Source organism: Beta vulgaris, chromosome 9 (genome assembly GCF_026745355.1).
Source record: "Beta vulgaris subsp. vulgaris cultivar EL10 chromosome 9, EL10.2, whole genome shotgun sequence".
Lineage (NCBI taxonomy): Eukaryota > Viridiplantae > Streptophyta > Magnoliopsida > Caryophyllales > Amaranthaceae > Beta > Beta vulgaris.
Window position 1 is genome coordinate 43,864,130 of NC_079210.1, and position 19,703 is coordinate 43,883,832.

At 38.0% G+C, this 19,703-nt stretch overlaps 1 protein-coding gene across 3 annotated transcripts; it reads right to left on the minus strand.

The window, feature by feature from the left end:
- Nucleotides 1-820: 820 nt before the first annotated feature.
- On the minus strand, nt 821-15,986 carry LOC104903930 (E3 ubiquitin-protein ligase UPL3). Of its 3 annotated transcripts, none has more exons than XM_048635937.2 (18): nt 14,565-15,986; nt 13,606-13,716; nt 13,382-13,498; nt 13,109-13,279; nt 12,869-13,030; nt 11,451-11,699; nt 11,244-11,365; nt 9,545-10,973; nt 9,131-9,226; nt 7,156-8,718; nt 6,594-6,818; nt 6,394-6,498; nt 3,236-3,316; nt 3,080-3,148; nt 2,865-2,993; nt 2,642-2,761; nt 2,131-2,228; nt 821-952 (listed from the first exon to the last, which is right to left on the minus strand). In XM_048635937.2, the coding sequence occupies exons 1-17, from the start codon at nt 15,396-15,398 to the stop codon at nt 2,163-2,165; spliced, it is 5,649 nt and encodes a 1,882-aa protein (XP_048491894.1). In that variant the 5' UTR covers nt 15,399-15,986; the 3' UTR covers nt 821-952; nt 2,131-2,162. The 3 variants fall into 3 exon arrangements, with proteins under 3 accessions (XP_048491894.1, XP_010690376.2, XP_010690374.2); XM_010692074.4 differs by lacking the exon at nt 821-952 and adding an exon at nt 1,585-1,790; XM_010692072.4 differs by lacking the exon at nt 821-952 and having other exon boundaries at nt 1,585-2,228.
- Between the last annotated feature and the right edge of the window lie 3,717 nt (nt 15,987-19,703).

Consider the following 19,703-nt stretch of genomic DNA (forward strand, 5'->3'; position numbering starts at 1 on the left):
ATCAAGATTCCAAGTGAAAAAGATAAAAAAAAAACAGAGGGAGTATAACTTAATGAAAGTACAAGTTCTTATTTTTATGCCAACCAAAATCCTGTATCTTCTTCCAATATCGAATGACTTCTACTACCTACATTTGTAATGTCAATAAGTAACCAACATCATCTCCTAGACCCCTTCCCACTAATAAAACATGAGAATTTTTTGTCTCAACCATGGAAGATGCTCGATCAAATCAGGAAACTGGTTTCTCCATAATCAAAGATAGATCACACAATAATTCCTTTTGGAAAAAGTTTTGGAAGAGAAATATATGGCCTACATGGAATATTTTCTCTGGAAATTTTTCAGCAAAGAACTGGTTATCAAAAACAATTTTAGAAAAATAAAATTCGAAGCGGACGGGCTTGCTTGATGTGCAATGAACAGCAAGATGACGATAACCATCTGTCTGGAGAACGTGAGATAACAATGAAGGCCTGGAAATCCTCTACTCTTGGTTATGAAAACTCAAAGTGGAAGAGAGCTGGTATTGGAATTTGGGCTAAAAAGTAGAAACTACCAATGGATGCTAAGGGAAGCTGACGAACAAGACGATATAATAATAGAGTTCATCTCAGATCTCAATAGCATGGAATATTTGGCTATCAAGAAACAAAAAGGTTTTCAATCTGAATCAGAAATCGAATCTAGTTGATATATAGTCCCTCCCCGTCTTTATTAGTTTATCCGTTTCTTTTGCATAAAATTTTAGGAGAAACAATGTTGTGTGACATAGAAAGAAAAAAAAACTATTATTTTATGTTAAAATTGAATGTGTGTATGATGGAAAGCTAGTTGTCTCATTCCAAAAATAAAAACAAAAGAAATGAGTAAACTAATAAGGGACATACCAAAAAGAAATATGGTAAACTAATAAAGACAGGAGGTAGTACTTCATAATGCGACCAATCCGCTGTAAAAAAAGGACCCAGATTACAAATCAGTGCATTACGAGGAACCCTCTCTAAAGCAACAATATTAAACGGCAATCGGAAGACAATTCGATCAGCCCAATTTAACCCTAATAGTTAACGGGATTCGGAAAAGAGCCTAGATCAATCAAGAAGATATCTGGAAAGCGGCGTATAGCTGGGTCTTACTTTAAGGATCACACCGCCATAGCACGAGATAAGGAGATTATTTATGGTTCCTCCTCAACTCAGAGTATGCAGCATTACAATGGTGTCCAGAAAGCGCGACAAATAGGTATAAAAAGCTTGAGAGTTCTACTTCTAACAGACTCCACTAATCTAGTTCAGGGGGTCTCATCAACATCAACAAAGCACAAAGAGAAACGCTGCCCATCAAAAGACCTTAATTTGGAAGTTGAAGATACGGAATTCACCGAAATATAACTGCCTAACTGGTCTCTCGACAACATGTATAAGAAGCCCATATAATAATCCTTTAGAGGAAAATCTTATGGTGTCCATTATAATTTGTTTTTCAACTGCCAAAAAAGGTCTTACGACCAGGTCACATTTTGTTGATCTAACATTAAAGAAATATTGACAATTAAACCATACGCAGTGACACACACTACCATATCATAAAAGATCAAATGAATAATTATAAGAGATCATTTGAGAACAGATTATTTCCTACTCATAGTCTAGAATACATTAAGTGTTCCGGAAAATGTAGGAAAATATCAAAGCATTAAAACTAATATGTACATGCCTGAAAGCGACAACAAAAGAACTTAACCCCCATTCATTCCATCCAAAGCCGCCGCTCCAAATAAAATTCACCTAAAACAATTTCCTTAGCAACTGAAATTGGGTAGATATACTTGGTACTACTGAAAAGATGATTGCTTTAGCGATCGAAAACAGCAAGAAACTCAGAAGACCACCTGAATCTATATGTGTGAGGTTAGAGGAGGAATTATATACAAAATGTACTACAGATCATAAACATGTTCCAAATACCTAAACGAACCCCAAAATTCAACCAGGCCGTCTCCAAAAGTTTCAAAATAAGAAAAACCTATATGCCACCGCTTTCGCAAAGGCATTATTTCAGCACAATACATGATCTACTTCAAAGAACATATTCAGCCCAAGTAAGAATGTCTGTAGCCATACAAACCTCGTTCTGATAACATGAAGACCCCTCACGACTCATGACAAATCAAACGATCCTTGTCCTTCATTGATAGCATAGAGCAACTTCTTGTACATAACCTCCTGCTCGGCAAATACAACAAATTTGGTGTTACTTCTCTTGAAATTATGCTGATAACATATCTGATACTTACGCCATTCTTAAAAGTTGCAAACACCTTGACATTTGCATTATTCACAATTCCACATCCCCCCATTATGACCACATCTTCAACTAATCATATGTTAATTTTGTACAATGGTATTGCTTTGTTCTTTTTTTCTTTTGAATTGAAAATGGTATTGATTTGTCATCATGTACATTTTGAAAATATCAACGATTTCATAATTTTTACTAATGAGTAATTAAAGATGTTGGTCAATGTTATGATTTAGCAATCATAAAAGTAAAAGTGTTGCCCTTTGTTTCCAAAAAAAGGAAGTATAAGGATCTCCAAAGGCAGCAGTTGGGACTTGGGAGACAAGTTACACAATACCTTTGTTGAGTAAGGAGGAAGCTTGAGGTAATTAGCGCAAGTCATGACACTTGGTAAATCATCATCTGCAGTTTCTGAAGCGCCTGTTCCATTTGAAGCTGGGGTTGCAGTGGAAGAATGCTGTGAAAAGACACAACAAATTTAGAGAAAAGCTGCTTGGGTAAATATGATAGAGAATCAAGAGAAACTGAAGTATGTCGGACATAAAAAAATTATACATTACCTTCCTCACAATAGTCAACTTGGGGTTCAGCACAGCCAAACCACCTGGTGGAAGACGTGGAGCACCGGTGACAAATTGACAAAAAGCACGTTGCTGATCTGGTGTGAATTCGCCCATAATCTCAAGCAACTGAAATAAGTAAATGATTCAGCATTCAGTGGAAAGTAAAGAGTAAACTTAGGCTTGTAGGAGTTCATTCAAGTTAGGAAAAGTACATTAACTATTGCAGGGCTTTTGGCTGTGTATCCATGATCAAATTTAATGTGATCAACAAGCATCTCAGGCTGCACAAGATGACAATATCAGCCAAACATTGTAAAGATAATTATTTACAAAACTGCCCAAGTAAACAAAATTTGAAAGCAGTTTACCTGCCACAGCTCTCTACGACCACAAAGCAAGCAATCAAGCTCATCTGGAGAAAATATCTGTAAGGAGGTGACGTCGAAGACCTGATCACAAGATATGATGATTAGTTAATACAAAATACAAGCCCACAACACAAACAATATCCCAAATGCATGAGATGATCCAGGTGACAACTCAACAAATCAGCCCTACACAATAAATCACCAGGTCAAAATTAACTCACACAAGTACTTCACGAACATAGCAGAAACATACTTCCTCCATTCTTTTTTAGTTCTTTTTTAATTGTAACATTTCTCTTATTTAGAAGTTTCGAATTAATTGGTGATACCTTCTCTCTATGTCTCTCCTATCACACGGGTCCCACTTTTTTCCCTATTTCGCATGGCTTTTCTTAGAAATATGTGCCAAGGGGTGATGTTGCAATAATAATGGAACGGGGGAAATACTAAGTAACAACCAACGTGCACCAACCCCTTCTAAGCATTGAAACATAACAAGCATTATCACCCATTTCAAAAGCACTGTGAAAAGCAAGATACATCAACGCAGCATAGGCTAGTATAGAGTGCATCTGTACAGAGTACTGGGTACTCCACAGTAAAGTAAAACAAGTTGTCAGAGACATCAACTGGTTGAAACATCTAAAGCCCCACACTAACGTAAAACAAGTCGTCAGAGACATCAACTGGTTGAAACATCTAAAGATAATTTGAAAGGAAATTTCCTACTCCCTTTGTTCTCAAATAAATGCATCCTTAACATCTTAAGGAGACCGGTGTCATGACGAGAGAGATAAGAGGTGTCATGACGAGAGAGATAAGAGAGATATAAGAAGAGTCCGTGCGATGAGGAAAGAACGGTAGAAACCACAAATGAGATAAGCCTTGTTGCATTTAGTTTAAAACATCCAAAAAGGGAAAGTGTTACTAGTCCGTGAAAATGCCTGTCTTGTCAAGGAGTTGGGTGCCATCTCACCGAAGCGTAATTTATCTGATTCGGTTATTTCACCAAATACCCCCGACAAATCAAAAAATTCACAATATACCCTCAATGTTTCAACAATTCACCATATACCCCTGACTTTTCATTTTTGTGCACCAAATACCCTTTTTTTAACTGTCGTTAACTCCCCGTTAACTTTATTTACCATTTTGCCACAATTAACTCCTAACCCTAAAATCTAAACATAATCCCTAACCCTAATCTAATTACTAACCCTAAAATCTAAACCCTAACCCTTAATCCTAAGCCCAACCCAGCCCCCTACCCCTCCACCATCCCTCCACCATCCCCCCACCCACCCTCCCTCTGCCGCAACCTCCACCCCTCCCCCCGCCGCAGCCCCCAACCCCTCCCCTCCCTCCTCGCTACTCCCACCCCCTCCCCCTCCTCCCGTCGCAATCTCCCACCCCCTCCCCCTCGCAACTTCAGACACTCTCTCACATGTTCTCTTTCTTCATTTTTTACGAACTTTTTAAGTTTTTTTCGTTTGTTCTTTCTCCTACGCGCTGATGTCTCCGTCGCTGTCGGAAATTTGCCGCTGATTCGTCTCTCACTTTCGCTCCTGCTCACTGGCGTCGTACAATAAAACGGAGGGTTCAAAGGTTCGTCGCCCATGAAACAAGTTCGATTTTTCGAAGGTCGCCGGCGTTCGAAGGGGAGGGGAATGGGTTTGGCGTTCGAGGGGAGGGGTGGGGTTTGGCGTTTGAGGGGGAAGGGTTGGGGTTTGGTGTTCGAAGGGTTGTGAAGTCGGGGCTAGGAATTCGGCGGGGCTAGGAAGTCGGCGGCTGAAAAATCGGCGGCTGGGAAATCAGCGGTGAGGGGAGGCCAGCGGTGGGGGAGGCCAGCAGTGGGGTGGGGGAGGGGGGGTAGGGGATGGGGTGGGGGAGGGGGGGAGAGGGTGGGGGCTGCCAAAGATTTAGGGTTAGGGTTTAGGGGTAGGATTAGAGTAAGGGTTAGGATTGGATTAGGGTTAGGGTTAGGTTAGATTAGGGTTTAGGGTTAATGATGGTAAAATTGTAAATAAAGCTAACTGTGGGTTAACGGCAGTTAGGCAAAAGGGTATCTGGTGCACGTTTCCGAAAACTCAAGGATATACGGTGCATTTCTGAAACATTGAGGGTATATTGTGAATTTTTTGATTTGTCGGGGGTATTTGATGAAAAAACCGTATCTGATTTGACTGTGAAAGATAATTGGAAGGGGGTTGAGGGAACACTGTCTACTGAATAGTGAGACGTAGGACCTACTTGGCTCACTTATCATGAGATTCAGCATTTATTTGAGAACAAAGAGAGTAATTAAAGATTGACAGTAAAGCCATTAAAACTGCTATTGTGAGTCAACATAACAGCCATGTCAGTTACACACATCAGAGAAAACAAATCAAAATTCACCACTTTCTCTGAGATGATCGCCTTCATTAATACTCCGTATCTAACAAAGCATTAAAAATGATAGACAAGCTTTACACTGATAGAGAAAAACTTAAAATATACTCCCTCCGTCCTCTATTAGTTTACCCGTTTTGACTTTTCACATTTATCGATGCAAAACTTTGAGTAATAATCTCTACTTAAGTATTTGTAAAAATTATAAAAATTTGATATTCCAAAACTACATATTGAGACGAATCAAACCATATTTCACATGATTATATTTTTCCTTAAATATAAAGCATAAATGATGGTCAAAGTAACAATGATGAATAGTGTTATAAGTCAAAGTGGGTAAACTAATAAAGGACGGAGGGAGTATATATCTAAGAAGGCATAAGAACATTTAAGAGTTCAAACAATCGATTAGAACACACCAAATGCTATAAAACCAGGGGTAAGTAAAATGTCAAAATCACCATTATTTTGTACTCCTTCCGTTTCTTTTTAATAGTTACATTTTGAGTTTTAACACTATTCATAAATTTATGTTTGACTATCATTTGTGATTAATGGGTAAGGAAAAAAATTAATCATGTGAGATCTTGTTTGATTCGTCTCGTTATGTACTTCTGGAATATCAACTTTTATAATTTTTACAAATGCAAATTTAGAGATATTAATGTTTAAAAATTTACATTTGCAAGTGTGAAAAGGTAAAGTGTAACTACAAAAGAAACGGAGGAAGTATAAATCAAAGAGAAAGGAAGACAGATCATAACCTGGTTAAATCCTGCCCTAAAAGCTTCCATTTGCCTTGTAATTCCCGTCTTAACTGTGGCATCCACTACCAATGATATGTAATCCTCCAAATTATTGATATCCACCTACAATTAGCCCACAGAAAAAGTTAGAATGGCCCAGGCACAATTAACCAGAGTGAACAAAACCTAGCATGAAAAAGAGTTTCATAGAACTTCACATTTTCATCCCCTGGTCTCAAGACGTAATCCGGATATCCAGGAAGTGTAAAATCCAAACATAGATCCTCAACTGGAGTTCCACGAAAGCACAGCTCAGCTATTACATCTGGATGATCACCACCTATTGATTCTAAATATTGCTTTCTGCAAACTAAGGCTTGTAATTCTCGTAAAGTTTTGCCAACCTCAGGATCAAATGAGAGGATATCATGTAAATCAAGTTCCTACAACACAGGATCCAAGTTAGCATGAGCAAAGAGAGGACTCTGATAATGGGGGAAAGAACATCTTAAGAACAACAAACACCAACTATAATCAAACATAAGTCCAAAAAAGACACAGGAGGAGATAGAATCTGTACTTTTGAAATATAAAACATGACAACTCAAGGTCTGAGATACTGTTTAGGAATTTCCCACAATGTTATTATTTATTTTGTAATTTTTTTGTAATGGGGGAGGGTTATACATGCTGCTTCCAAAAACTAGGCAAACCCATGGGTGCGCCTAGGGTGAACAAGAGAAGATTTCCTACAAGCTGAATGAAACGGCACTTCAATACCTGTCCAAGCACAAGCTTGAAAAAAGCAGTTGATAATGGCAGATCCAAAAGCCTCCCATCTTGAAGAGCTTTGGCCATGACTCGTCCAAGCAATCGGAAATGTTCAATAACTTTGCTAAAATGGCTACCCTCTAACGCATCGGCACTTGGCGGCCACGGTTGAGGAAACAATCCAAGCGGGGAATGAACAAGATTTGCATTAGCCACATTACTCAATCCTGAGGCGTCTTCAGATTTCCCATCTTTGCTCTGGTCATTAGTACCAAATTCTGCAGAAGACTTATCAAATGAACAATTCGTCCTCCACATTCCCAAATCCACTTTCTGCAAATCATGACTTAAAAGGGTGTAAAACTCCAATGTCGGACCTAATCCTGTCCCAACCTCACCAAAATACTCTACTTCAAGGACCGCCTTCTGGCTAGAATACATTTCCATAACTTTGGCTGCTGAATCTAAAATGCGATTTCTTGATACACGAACCTTCTGGCGCTGTAACCTCCCAACTCGAACTTCTCTTTCATTAGACCCTTGACCCTCACCTTGCTGTTGCTGCAAACGATATAAGGCCCTAGACAATCCAAAGGCAGTTGAATAGAAAAACTGCCGGCGAGTTTCAAAAGGAAACAAAAAGGGACATGCTTTAGTCAACTGGTAGCACCAGGACGGCAGGCTGCCACTGCATAGTGCAAGTGCATCTTGTATTTGTCGAGCCAATTTTGGGGTGAGCTTGCTGTTGACAAATTCTGAAGTAAGAACCTTAGCTCCAGTAACACTTAACTCATTTAGACTTAAAATCATTCCTTCTGAGAATTTATCAGAAGCTGTTTGAACCCTCAAGCGAGGTGCAAGTTGATTCAAACCTTCTAGTACACGTAGCAGTGATAAAATATTGTATGTTGGATTATTTTTCTCCATATCACAGGGAAGTTCTCCTTGCAAAATGCTGTCCAGGGGTAAACGGTGTGAGGCAGCAGCACTTGAACTGGGAGCAGATCCGCATTTGGTGGACTTTGATGGAGAGGCAGAATTCACAGCCCCATGGGACTTCTCAACCTGGCTTTCTGCCCTTTGATAGGTGATTGTATAGATATCACTCCATAGCCTGCTACCATCACTGGTGACGAGATCATTGCCATTGTACCTCTCATCATCTTCTTCATCAGTCACAAGCTGCCGCTGAATAGCCTGATAAATTGTCAAATTTGGGTTAAGTTGCTTCCCACCAGCAGAGAAAACTAATTTAGCAGGATCATTGGAGCCACCAAGAGGACGTCCATGACGATCTCTTCCTCCCCTAATACCCCTGCCATTAGAAGCAAGCCCAGCCATGGCAGCAGCAGCAAATGACATTGCCCCTCTGGAACCAAATGAACTCCCACTCCGAAAATCTGTCGAATCTGATCCCCTTACAGTGGCAGCTCTACTACTGGAACCTGAAGCAGGATTATTCTGACTATCACTGGTTGCAGGAGCAGCAGCACTTTCTTCAGCAGAATCGGTTAATTTCACATCATGAACTTTGTCAGCCATGCAAGCTGGAAGAGAATCATCTCTCAGTACCTGCAAAATAAGTTGCAACAGCAGATTAGGCAAGCTGAATTGATATAAAGAGACCCCACAACACTTAACTGGCTTCTTAACCACACTTCGCTCCAACAATCACAAGTCCACATAAAACATTTCACTTTTCAGGTACATGCTGTTCGTAATTTTGGGCTCAAAGCATAGCAAAACCACCAATTAAACAAAAGATCAAAGTAGCATCAAACATTAAGAAGGTAAAAGAAAAACAATCAAATTGGGCATCATCAAAACAGGTCAAGTTCTAAAAAAAGAGCATAAAATGTTTCTTCACACTTTTTGAATGCTCAAACAGAAAGCATTTAGGTATTCAATCAAAAAAAAAAAAAAACGTCTTCATAACTGTGCTAGGTGTAATATAAATTAAGAATCACAATCCAAATTTACATACATCATCATGGTCATCATCTTCATCATCAGAGATATCATCATCTTCAATCACCAATGCATCATCAATGTCAACAGGAGACATCTCCAAATCTTCATCCTGCAAGAACCAATAAGGAGTGCAATTCAAGAATTGGAAAAGTTATATAATGTTCCTAATATACAAAATGAACTTTTGTAAAGTCCAAAAAGCGCACAAATAAATAATTAAATACATATTTACGAGATGATCAATAAGGAAGCTTCACTTTAGACCATTATATAGGAGTACATGAATAAAGCATAAGCCAGCCCAAAAAACAAAGAGATCAAGGAGTGGAGGTAGTTGCTGCTGGTACTTATTTTCAGCTCAAATGAAGTCTCAGTCTAACTATGCATAATTCACAGTAACCAAGCACAAAATACACATAGAACACACCTCAGAACTAGATTCTTCAGCTGGTGATTTCAGTTGGGCATCTTTATCTGAAGCAGCTCGTCTACGAGCAGCATTTCTGGTTTGAGGACCTTTTGTTTCCTCTGGTGCTGGTTTTAGTATAGCTTTACCCTTCCCCTTCGAAGAGCTGTTAGTTTTGTCCTGAGATGCATCTTTCCTAGAAGTGTCTCCTATATTTACACCTGATCTGGATCTGGCTGACTGGCGGCGAGTACTAGTAGCAGGAGTTGAGGCTGCTGGCGATGAAGCACCAGCTCCTGTAGGTGATGGCCCTGACTCAGAATTTCCAACAGAAGTTGAAGCCTTTTGCCCAGAGTCACCTCGTTGAACTCGGGGCCAAAGGAAGTCTTCGACAGCCGCTAAACTTGCTAATGGATCAATGAGTACAACAGTATTTGAATAATCACGAAGGGACTTCTCTCCTGAAGCTCTACATAGACGCAACTTAAATGGTTGAGATAATGCACTCAAACCTGATGACAGCCGTGCACTGCCACCTGATGACCTAGCTGAATGACTTAATACAACTGGAAACCTTTCCAGTGAGGACAGAGCATTTTGAAGCTTTTGGACTAAAACAGTCATAGGAGCTACATTCCCTCCTGTGCCACTAGTAGGAAGGGCAATGGAAATAAATAATTTATATCTTTTGAGTGCTTGTTGTCTAAGCTTAGGAAGATTCACCTCTGAAATTTTCTCTTTGTTAAAGTATCCACAGGAAAAATAGTTGAGCAAGGCAGCAACAACACCACTGCCAATAAATTCAAACGTAGAAACACCATCCCCTTTACTTAGTTCCCCTAGCATCTCGGAAACTATTCCAACCAAGTTTTCCTCCTTGCCAGTGACTAAATCTGCTATATAAGCTCCAGCAGTCTTTGATTTTCCTTTCACTTTAGACTTCTGCTCCTCAACCCCGGCATTCAACCTAGCACATAGATTCTTCAGGTGCAAGAGATCATCAGAAATGCCAACATCAGTAGTCCCAGGATTAGAAGGGAAGTACTTATCCTTGAAAGATTTTGCACAACCACTGACAGTTGTGCGAAGATTAGAACTGACAGTTGGAATTTCAACCGAGGTTGGAGGTGAACCAACACTAACTGAAACTGAATTTTTCAACTCATCTACAGAGTTGACATCTTGCTGCTGGTTTCCACTTCTTCTCCTTAAACGTCTAGCACGACCCGATGATCCCAAAGTCGACTCACTCTCTTTTTCAGGAGTAGCAGAGTGAGCTGAAACCGAGCTTGATGGAGCAGCTATGAGAGAATCTACAGCATGAACTACTCCTTCCCTCACAAACATCTTGGAGAATGTCTCGGGGAGTTTTTCCATCAGTATCTCTGCAATTTGTAGAGCAGGAACTAATACTTGAGGATCCTTCCAAGCCAAAACACCAGAAAGGAAACTGAGTGGAAAAAAATGGATAAATAGAGTGAGAGCCCCGACAACCATAGTATTGCAGAGTGTAATAGACGATCAAACATGATTATGTAATATTTGGTTACTTGGTTGTATTTTATTTAGTATCATGTTTGTTATATTTTTCTTCAAATTTTTCTCGTTTCTCAAGCTAGGCATACCTAGGGGGGGAGGGAAAAAAATTTTAAAAAAACAAATGACAATGCAGAAAATAGGTATACTATAAATTGAAGCCTTTTAAACCAAAGACAAGCACCTTGAGATATTTGTCGTGCTATTCAGAGATGATATCAAATCTGCATTGCTGAAAAACATAAGTTTACCGATCACAGACAGGCATTTGTGGCGAACAGGGCCGTTTACACTTGATCCATGAATCTGCTCAGCGGAGATAAATTAAGAATTAATGCTACTGAACTGAACATGTAGAACTTAAAGCTAAACAAGGATCAAAAAGTGAAACCTGTATTAAAACAGGAAGAAGGTCCACTCCAAATTGCTGCAGAAGCTCAGGCTGTTCATTCAGAAGTTTCTCTCTTGCTGACACATCTTGCACATTACCATTTGTCTCATCTTGCTTGCTAGAACTGCTCATTGGTGACTTCTTAAAAAGGGGCCCTCTTACAAATAAGTTAGAGCTTGCTGGAAGGGAAATTGTTCCTTGCGGAAGGGGAGGAAGCAGCTCATTTGCAAGGTTCACAATCTCAAATATCTAAGTCAGGAACAAAAAGGTCAAATGTCATAATGTAGCTCCCAGACATACTGATTACAATAACTTCTACAGGGGGGAAAAAACGATAATATGTTATGTTAACTAACACAGCTATTCAACCACATTCCATTCTCAAGGAACAAAAAAGGAAAAATAGTGTCATGCACACAACCACTACTAAGACCACCTAATCAAAAAGCAACACATCATAGCACACCAGAATTAAAGCAGAAGAAAGTCCAAGAAGTGCTAAATCATTTGATAGCACACCACAATGTGACATGGAGTTACATTACCAACATCACAATATGAAATCACAGCTCCTAAGCTATCTGAACCTCACAATAGCAAAATAAAACCCCGTGAAGATCAAATAAAAGTTAGATACTAATATTAGATATCAATGCTCAAACAAATGATCCGGCCACCAATCGCAAACCAAGGTAACATCCCACTATAAGCAGACGGGCCTTTCCACCTCAGGATGGAAAGAATTATCTATCTGCAAAAACCTATGAAGCTATGAATCCGCGATTCTATAAGCATATCTAAGCTCTACCATATAATATCTAAATGCTACAGATGATTTCACTGTACAAGGACAAAGTTCCAGAAAAGGAAGATCGGGCCAAGTGCATACACCTCTTGAACCATATGGAGGAGGGGGGATTATTAGGACCAACCAGGGTGTGGTGAACATTATGTTTATAATATGTATCTGCATATATCATATCCATAAACTCATATCTCATCATGTTTCCCTCTTTGCAGCTTAATCTCTCTCAGAAGGTCTTCAATCTCTTAACTTTAAGTACTTACCAGGAATCATAAAGACTCTCCTATATCCTTCTATTCGTCAAAAAGGGGACCAAGAACAATCAACTCTCCTGAGTCAAGTATAAACATTCATAAGCTAAAATTAACAGCACATTTCTAAGGAATCAGACAAAACTATAATTTACTGTTGAACCATCACCAATCAAAGAATGATAAATGCAGCAATCTCTCTATTAGATACTCACAGACAAAACAAAGGAAAAGAAATTCCATCATCAGTGCTTTCAAATCTATATTCATTGCAACCAACACATATTCAACTCTACATGAGAAACTTTCTTTAATAATTTTCTTTAGTGTACTGAAGCGACCAAGGATACCAATATGCTTACCTGCTCCGGTGGCCTGCTAAGAGCAGGAGATACAGACATATTTCCCACAAGTCCAGATCCGGTCAAGATATCTTTGAGAATGCCACTTATACCAAGTAGCAGCAATGTCTTGGCTCCCACAGTAGACCCACTTGCACATGTAGCAAGAAGTCGGATCAAGCCCTACAAAAAAAAAACCAAATCACACTAAAACCAAATTTAAGAATACAGATTATACTGTAGAAGAATCCCCGTGCTTACGGTGTAAGTAGACGTGCTCAAAGAGGCCTGACCCCCACCAGAATTACTGGTTGAAATAAGCGAAGCAGCCTGGGTAACAAGACCATGATTGCAAAGCTCATCAAGTTTCTCAGCAGATGATGCAAAGGCCTCAACAATTCGAGTAAGGCAAACAGAAGCATGCTCCAGAACCTGAAATCCCATAAAACGCAAGACATGTAAACAAAAATCCAAAAGGGCTTTATATTATCAAACGCTCAAGATGGCAGAAAATCATGTCATCTTGCAGCCTACCTTTGCATCATGGTACTGAAGGAGGTTTGTTAGGTGAGGAACAGCTTCCATCACAAAATCAGCAGCATCCGAAGGGAGCTTCTTGCACATATTTGCAGCAGTAGCCAAAGCTACTCGCTAAAATGGGATAAGAAACACACATTATGCACATGGTAAAACACCGGTTTAGACGTATCTGCATCACATAACATCCAAAAACAACAAATAAAGGTAGACAAGGTAACCTGAACACCGGTTGAAAAGAAATCAAGATAAGAAAGCACTGCCATTAGCGCCCCAGCTCGTAAACACGCAGTCGGATGCTCTTGTGATATCTTCTTTAGTGCTTGCAGGGACTGTGCCATTCCAAAAATTCAATATAATCCCATAATCACTCAGTAATTCATCCAATATTGGTTCAATTTATCAGATATACATCACATACAGCTATACAAGTTCATTTGCATATCCAGTAAGGAAGCACAGAGGTGTGCCCACAAATATTTAGAATCTGAGCTTCAATTAACAACAAGGTGAAACTAAAATTGAATTAAATGAAACCACGCAAAAGCAAGGTAACATTTAGGAGAGGAAGAAGTAGATTGTGAGCCAGTGGACGTGGCCCCTAGGCCATATCCTTTACGCAGAAGCGACTTCACCTTCTCCTCAGACTCTCTTCCACAACTTTTGTAAAACCTAAAATATAAATCATAAGGTTATTTGATTCATAATGCATCGTTTGTCCACTTCCAATACGATCAAACCATATCTGCATTATTGTCGTCTAACATAACTAGACAAACAATTTTTCTCAGAACCTGAAATCAATATCCACTGGCATTGGAGTGAACATTGTTGTAGTCTACAATTTCACTCATGTTGTTGTTGATACCAAATTGCAGTTCACTCATTATTGTTGTCAGCAATACTGTGAGACTAATTTCTTAAAGCCTAAACCCTAAAATCTAAAATTGATGTGGGATATCTAATGCAATCAGATAGATTCGCGTACAACCAAATTTCAAACCATGATATTGACTACATTACTTGGATATCCTTCCCCAAAAACTAGCCACAATTTCAAGTTATTCAATTTGATGCAATTGGTCCTCATTTCAAAATTGCTTACTACATTCATGGTTAAAAGTTCCATATCGAAAAATAAAACATACAAGCTGTATATTATAAGAAAAGTGTGTAATACCTGCTCAGCCAAGTCCATATATTCAATAGTCAACAACCTAGCACAGAAACAATTAACAGCACCATAATGAACAACAGCAGCACACGAAGAAGGCAAGACATCAACCAAATGAGTAATAGCCCTCGCGGCAAGAAGCATTATATCAGGATTACTCTCATGATTAAGCAACCCAACAAGCACAGGAACAAACGAATCCACAGAGAACGTACTAAGCGAATCCTCTGTTCCAATCGACAGCAACTCACACAACTGAGTCAAAGCTTCCACTTGCTTCCCATCCTCACCATCAGCCCTCAATCCAGAAAGAATCTTCTTAAGCCTTCCACTCTGGTGGGAGGACGAGGAAGCCGACCCCATAGCAGACGAAGGGAGCAAATCATCGAGTCCAGCACCGAGCTTTCGAAGCAAACCCTGAAGTGCACTACTAGCAGAGGTCAAATTCTGGTGCAAAAGACCAACACCAGCACCTCCTTCACTATCATCATTGTCATTATCATCGTCATCTTCATCAATGTTCAACCCTAACGCTCTTTCTCTTTCATTTTCCCTCTCTTTCTCCATCTCATGTTCCTTCTCTTTACCCTTATCATTGTCCTTATCAGAGCCATGGTGGTTTCTCCCCCTTCGGCCGCCACGGGAGGATGATTCATCCATTGTTGCAGGAGTTACACTAACGTTAGACCGAGTTCGAGACCGAGTTGCCGGAGTAGCTGTTGTTGAAGACGATGAAGAGGAAAACCGAGACCGTTTCGAAGCACGAGTTGTAGGTCCAACAGAGGATGAAGAAGGGGCTGATGAGGATGCCTCCGCCCTCTTCCGACTCCGAGTTTCCATACAATTTAAACACACCCCTTTTTTTTAGGTTACGATCAATCGTTCGGTGATCCAACCATTATTTCCACCATTATCAACCTTTTTTCTTTCTTTTGATAAGATTCAAATTCCAAAACCAAAACCCTCGAATCAAATTCGAAAATCGCTGCTTAATCAGCTAAACTAACAAAACCCTAGATGAGTAGATTCCCTTTCTTTTGGTGGTAAACAAAGATTGATTAATCCAATCGAAAACTGAGTAAATCTTAATACCGATCAACTTCGTTCGTTGCGATATGCGAAATTTGTTCGCCGAGAAACGAAAGAGTAGCGTATTAGAGTGTATAAGAAAAAGAAAAAGAAAAAGAAAAAGAAAAACCTAATTATATAGACAAAAAAAGATTAGAATTTTGTCGAAGTATTGAATTGGAAAAAAAGAGAGAGAGAAAGTAGGGTTTGGTTTTGCAGTGATGTTAATTGAGACTAAATAAGAAAGGTGAAGGCAGAAAAGTGGTTTAATGGCGGTGATTAAATCCTAGGGCGGGGGGAAGTATGAGGATGCGTAATTGCGTATCTATCGGGGATTTTTGGGGGAGGAGGAGGGCCTGCCAAGTTCCTCTATGGATATGTTTAGTTCACCTGAAATTTTCTGATCTGAACTTATCTGATCTGATCTGAACTTATTTTTTCTGATCTGATCTGATCTGAACTTATTTTTTCTGAACTGATCTGATTACAAGATCTTATCTTTTAGATTTCTCTCAATATATAAGAAAAAATATAGTCATGTGGGATCTTGTTTGATTCGTCTCAATGAGTACTTTATTAATATTCAATTATTATAATTTTTACTAATATGTAATGAAAGATATTTAATAGTAAAAATAAGTTTTAAAACTGATAGATCTGATCTGATCTGATCTGATCTGAACTTTTTTTTTCTGATCTGATTAGATCTGAAATAAGCAAAAATAAGGTGAACTGGACATAGCCTATATTCGATTGCTCAAAACTTTGTTTAACAAAGAGCCCTAAATACTTTGCTTTCTCAAGACTAGGGGTTAGTTAGTCTTTGCGGTTTCTTATTAATCTACGCACTTTGTACATTTCTACTTAGTTAAGGTATTCTATTTTGATCATTATTGATAGAGTTGTATGTATTTTAATTCGTTTAGATGTATAGGTGAATTGAATTCGATATACATATAGACCGTTTAATTAAACTAAATTGGACTGTGGCTAAACCATCTATTTTGAACTCGACATCTTTACTCTTTTAGTTGCCATGTTACTATCAATGTTATAAGTGTGGCTTGTCATATTTTGAAGATTTCTCTTAACTATTCGAGATTTGTTCTTTGGTGTCTCTTTGATTCATTTCAACTAAATGTTCGTATATGAAGGTGGGTTAAGAGGGATAAGAGTTTATGAGATTAGGTTTATATATATGTCCGCTTTATAAACGGGTCAATAAGCACGTCGAGTGACCCTTTAATAAATGGTTTATTGGGTTTTTAACCCTTTTGATAAATGGTTAGGTTATGGAAAGTTCGTCTATTAATTGACAAACTAGACATAATTTGGTCCTATGTGAACTCCAATCATTGGTGATTTATGCGAAGCCCATAAAGAGCCAGAGTTTTGATACATTCTTTCATCCTAGAGTTTGGCAAAAATAATTGGATTTTGGGTATTATCTTTAGGCCCACAATGGATTTTTCTAGCCTAAAATAAGTCTTAGTCCTAAAAAGTCTAATGTCTAATAATTCTAGTTTACTCATAGTTTGTATTCCTATCTTGCTTTATTCCATTGTTAGTTACATTCTCCCTCCTTTCACTATTTGTCCACTTGGTGCATTCAATAATACTTTATATTTCTAAACAATTTTTTTCTCTCTCAACCAAAAGTCAGACAAAGGACCCCACGTTCTACTAACTCTTCTTCTCTTAATATTGATTGTAACATAGGTTATGTTTTTGGAATATATATACTAGAAGTTACATGCTCATGTTTTGATACTTTTTTTAATGGTGAAAATAGAGGGGAAATAACCCCAAAGACAAGACAAACTACAAAAGATATAAACATATAACTAGAAACTGGAAAAGAATAGCATAACTAAATTAATAAAGCAAAACAAAACAGACACAAATCAACTACAAACTAAACTATAGCAACTAATGAGACTAACCTCCCTTATTCAATGGCACCATTCTTGACTAAGTTACCCCACTCAAATTCTCCAATAAACACCATGAAGATGTTTTAGGGTCGCCTCTAAATTAAATTAGCAAAATTTTTATTTAAATGCAACCCGTAATTAGTCAATGGTAGGCGTTTGTCGTACACTCTTAACCAAATATAATTAACTTACTTTACCCTCACAAATCAATGTATAGCGGAAGTAACGATCGTATCCACATGGAGCAATAATATGAGTCAATAATTAATGCAAGCAAGGTCCTAATGTGTCCTAAGGGAAAAGTGATTGAAATATGGGGGGGTTTGGAATAATGCGCCATGAACTACAATAGGCAAATTAGTAAATAAGAGATAAATACAATAGTAAAAAGCATTGGACTCGATTAATATCCACTTTCAACTAAGTTTTCGATCATTGAACTCACAATCCTAACAAATCCTTTGATCACCTATTGGAAAACCTAGACTTTTATCCTCTTAGATCGTAATTAAACAAACACGATCAGCGTGGTTTGAAACCTTTTACTATTACTTAACTTGAACGATTATCACTTAAGTTCAAACCAATAGTAGCATTAAAACAGAGGAACAATAGGGTTGTTAATGCTACTTATGCAACACATTCAAGCAACAAGTTAAGGTCTCCCTAAATTCAGCATCAATATTCAGCATATAATGAAGAATCTAGCATGCTACGATGAACAAGGAACAATAATTATCCGATTAAGTTCCCGATTCTAGCATTAGATCACTCACACAACAAAACTAGTAGCACTCCTAACAGTATTGTGCAATTATCATAAAATCAAACATAAGACACTTAACAATAACCAATGAAGATATTAAGATAAAGAAGTTCTCACATAGACATTGTTGAAAGCTTCAATCAATCGATTCCAAGAAGATGTTTATGCTAGAATCCACATACTAAACATTACAAATCACCAAGGAAGATAGTGTTTGAAAATCCTAGAAAAATAAGTAGCCAAAAGTGTTATGACCTATTCTCTCGTGTACCATATGTCGAATAGGAGAGAATAATTACTAAACCCTCCTCATAAGGAAAACAAAACGCAAGTGGGCAGATACAACATGGATCGCAACTTGAGGTCGCATGTTCAAGACTGCCATCATGTTTCCTTATTTTTCCTAGGTGTGTGGGATGATATCAAATTCTACTTATGTAATATGGAATAGATACAAAAGACAGCCGAGCCAACTTGACAATGTCTTCTAATATATATTTATGGATTTGGAATGTTGATGAAAATTTGAAAAAATTATGAAATATCTTAGTATTTCAAGAATTTATCAAGACCAACTGATAGGTATGAAGACAACTCTTGTCATTTGAGCCAAAAAGGTTGTCAAAATGGATAAATGTGTATGTGGCGAGTTTCAACAATAGGGTTTTATGCTCCAATATGTAATTGTATATACTATAAGAAGTTTTCATATGTGATGTCAATATGGGTCTTCCACATTTTGGAAAAATTGATGAGGATTGGTATTCCTAATCATCATGATCATTTAAACAGATATAATGCCCAATAATAGGTGGATTATGATTAGCTTCTTTTTTCAGAAATAAGGAAATTGTGTTTCACTTGATTTCTCGCATTAGTTTTGGTAGGGAATTGATTAATTTTATCTCTCTTCACTTGGATGCCGTATTAGAAGTGAGTTCATATGAGAATGCATACTTACATGAGAAAACGAGAATGAATTTTACACGCTATAACTCTTATGAATAAGTGATGTAACTCAAAAAAATAAAATATTAGAAACAAAAAATTCCAAAAAAAAAGAATTTTTTTTGGGCTCAAAATTTTTTAGGGGGTATAACTCTAATGAACAAGTATTGTAAGTCTAATGCAATCGTGTGGTTAAGATTCATTCTCATTTCTCATGTGGTCCTGCCCTTACATATATATATACTAGAATTTTTTGCACGCGATGCGTGCTTGAATTTTTTTCGAAACAGAAACTCGATTTTCTTCGGCATAAGAGTCAAAATTTGAACATTAGATATTCGAAGTATAATTGTTTTTAGTTGCAAAAATTGATTGGTTTAGTTTCTGTCACTTAAGTCTCTCACCATTTTTTTTTTTTTTACTTTTTAA

What these genes read in the sequence shown, in the direction of transcription:
- LOC104903930 (XM_048635937.2), bottom strand. Translation starts at nt 15,398, where the DNA reads ATGGAAACTCGGAGTCGGAAGAGGGCGGAGGCATCCTCATCAGCCCCT. An exon ending in GTCGTAGAGAGCTGTGGCAG is followed by an intron (nt 3,149 to 3,235) that starts GTAAACTGCTTT and finishes CATCTTGTGCAG; the next exon opens with CCTGAGATGCTTGTTGATCA. An exon ending in AAAGCCCTGCAATAGTTAAT is followed by an intron (nt 2,994 to 3,079) that starts GTACTTTTCCTA and finishes TACTTATTTCAG; the next exon opens with TTGCTTGAGATTATGGGCGA.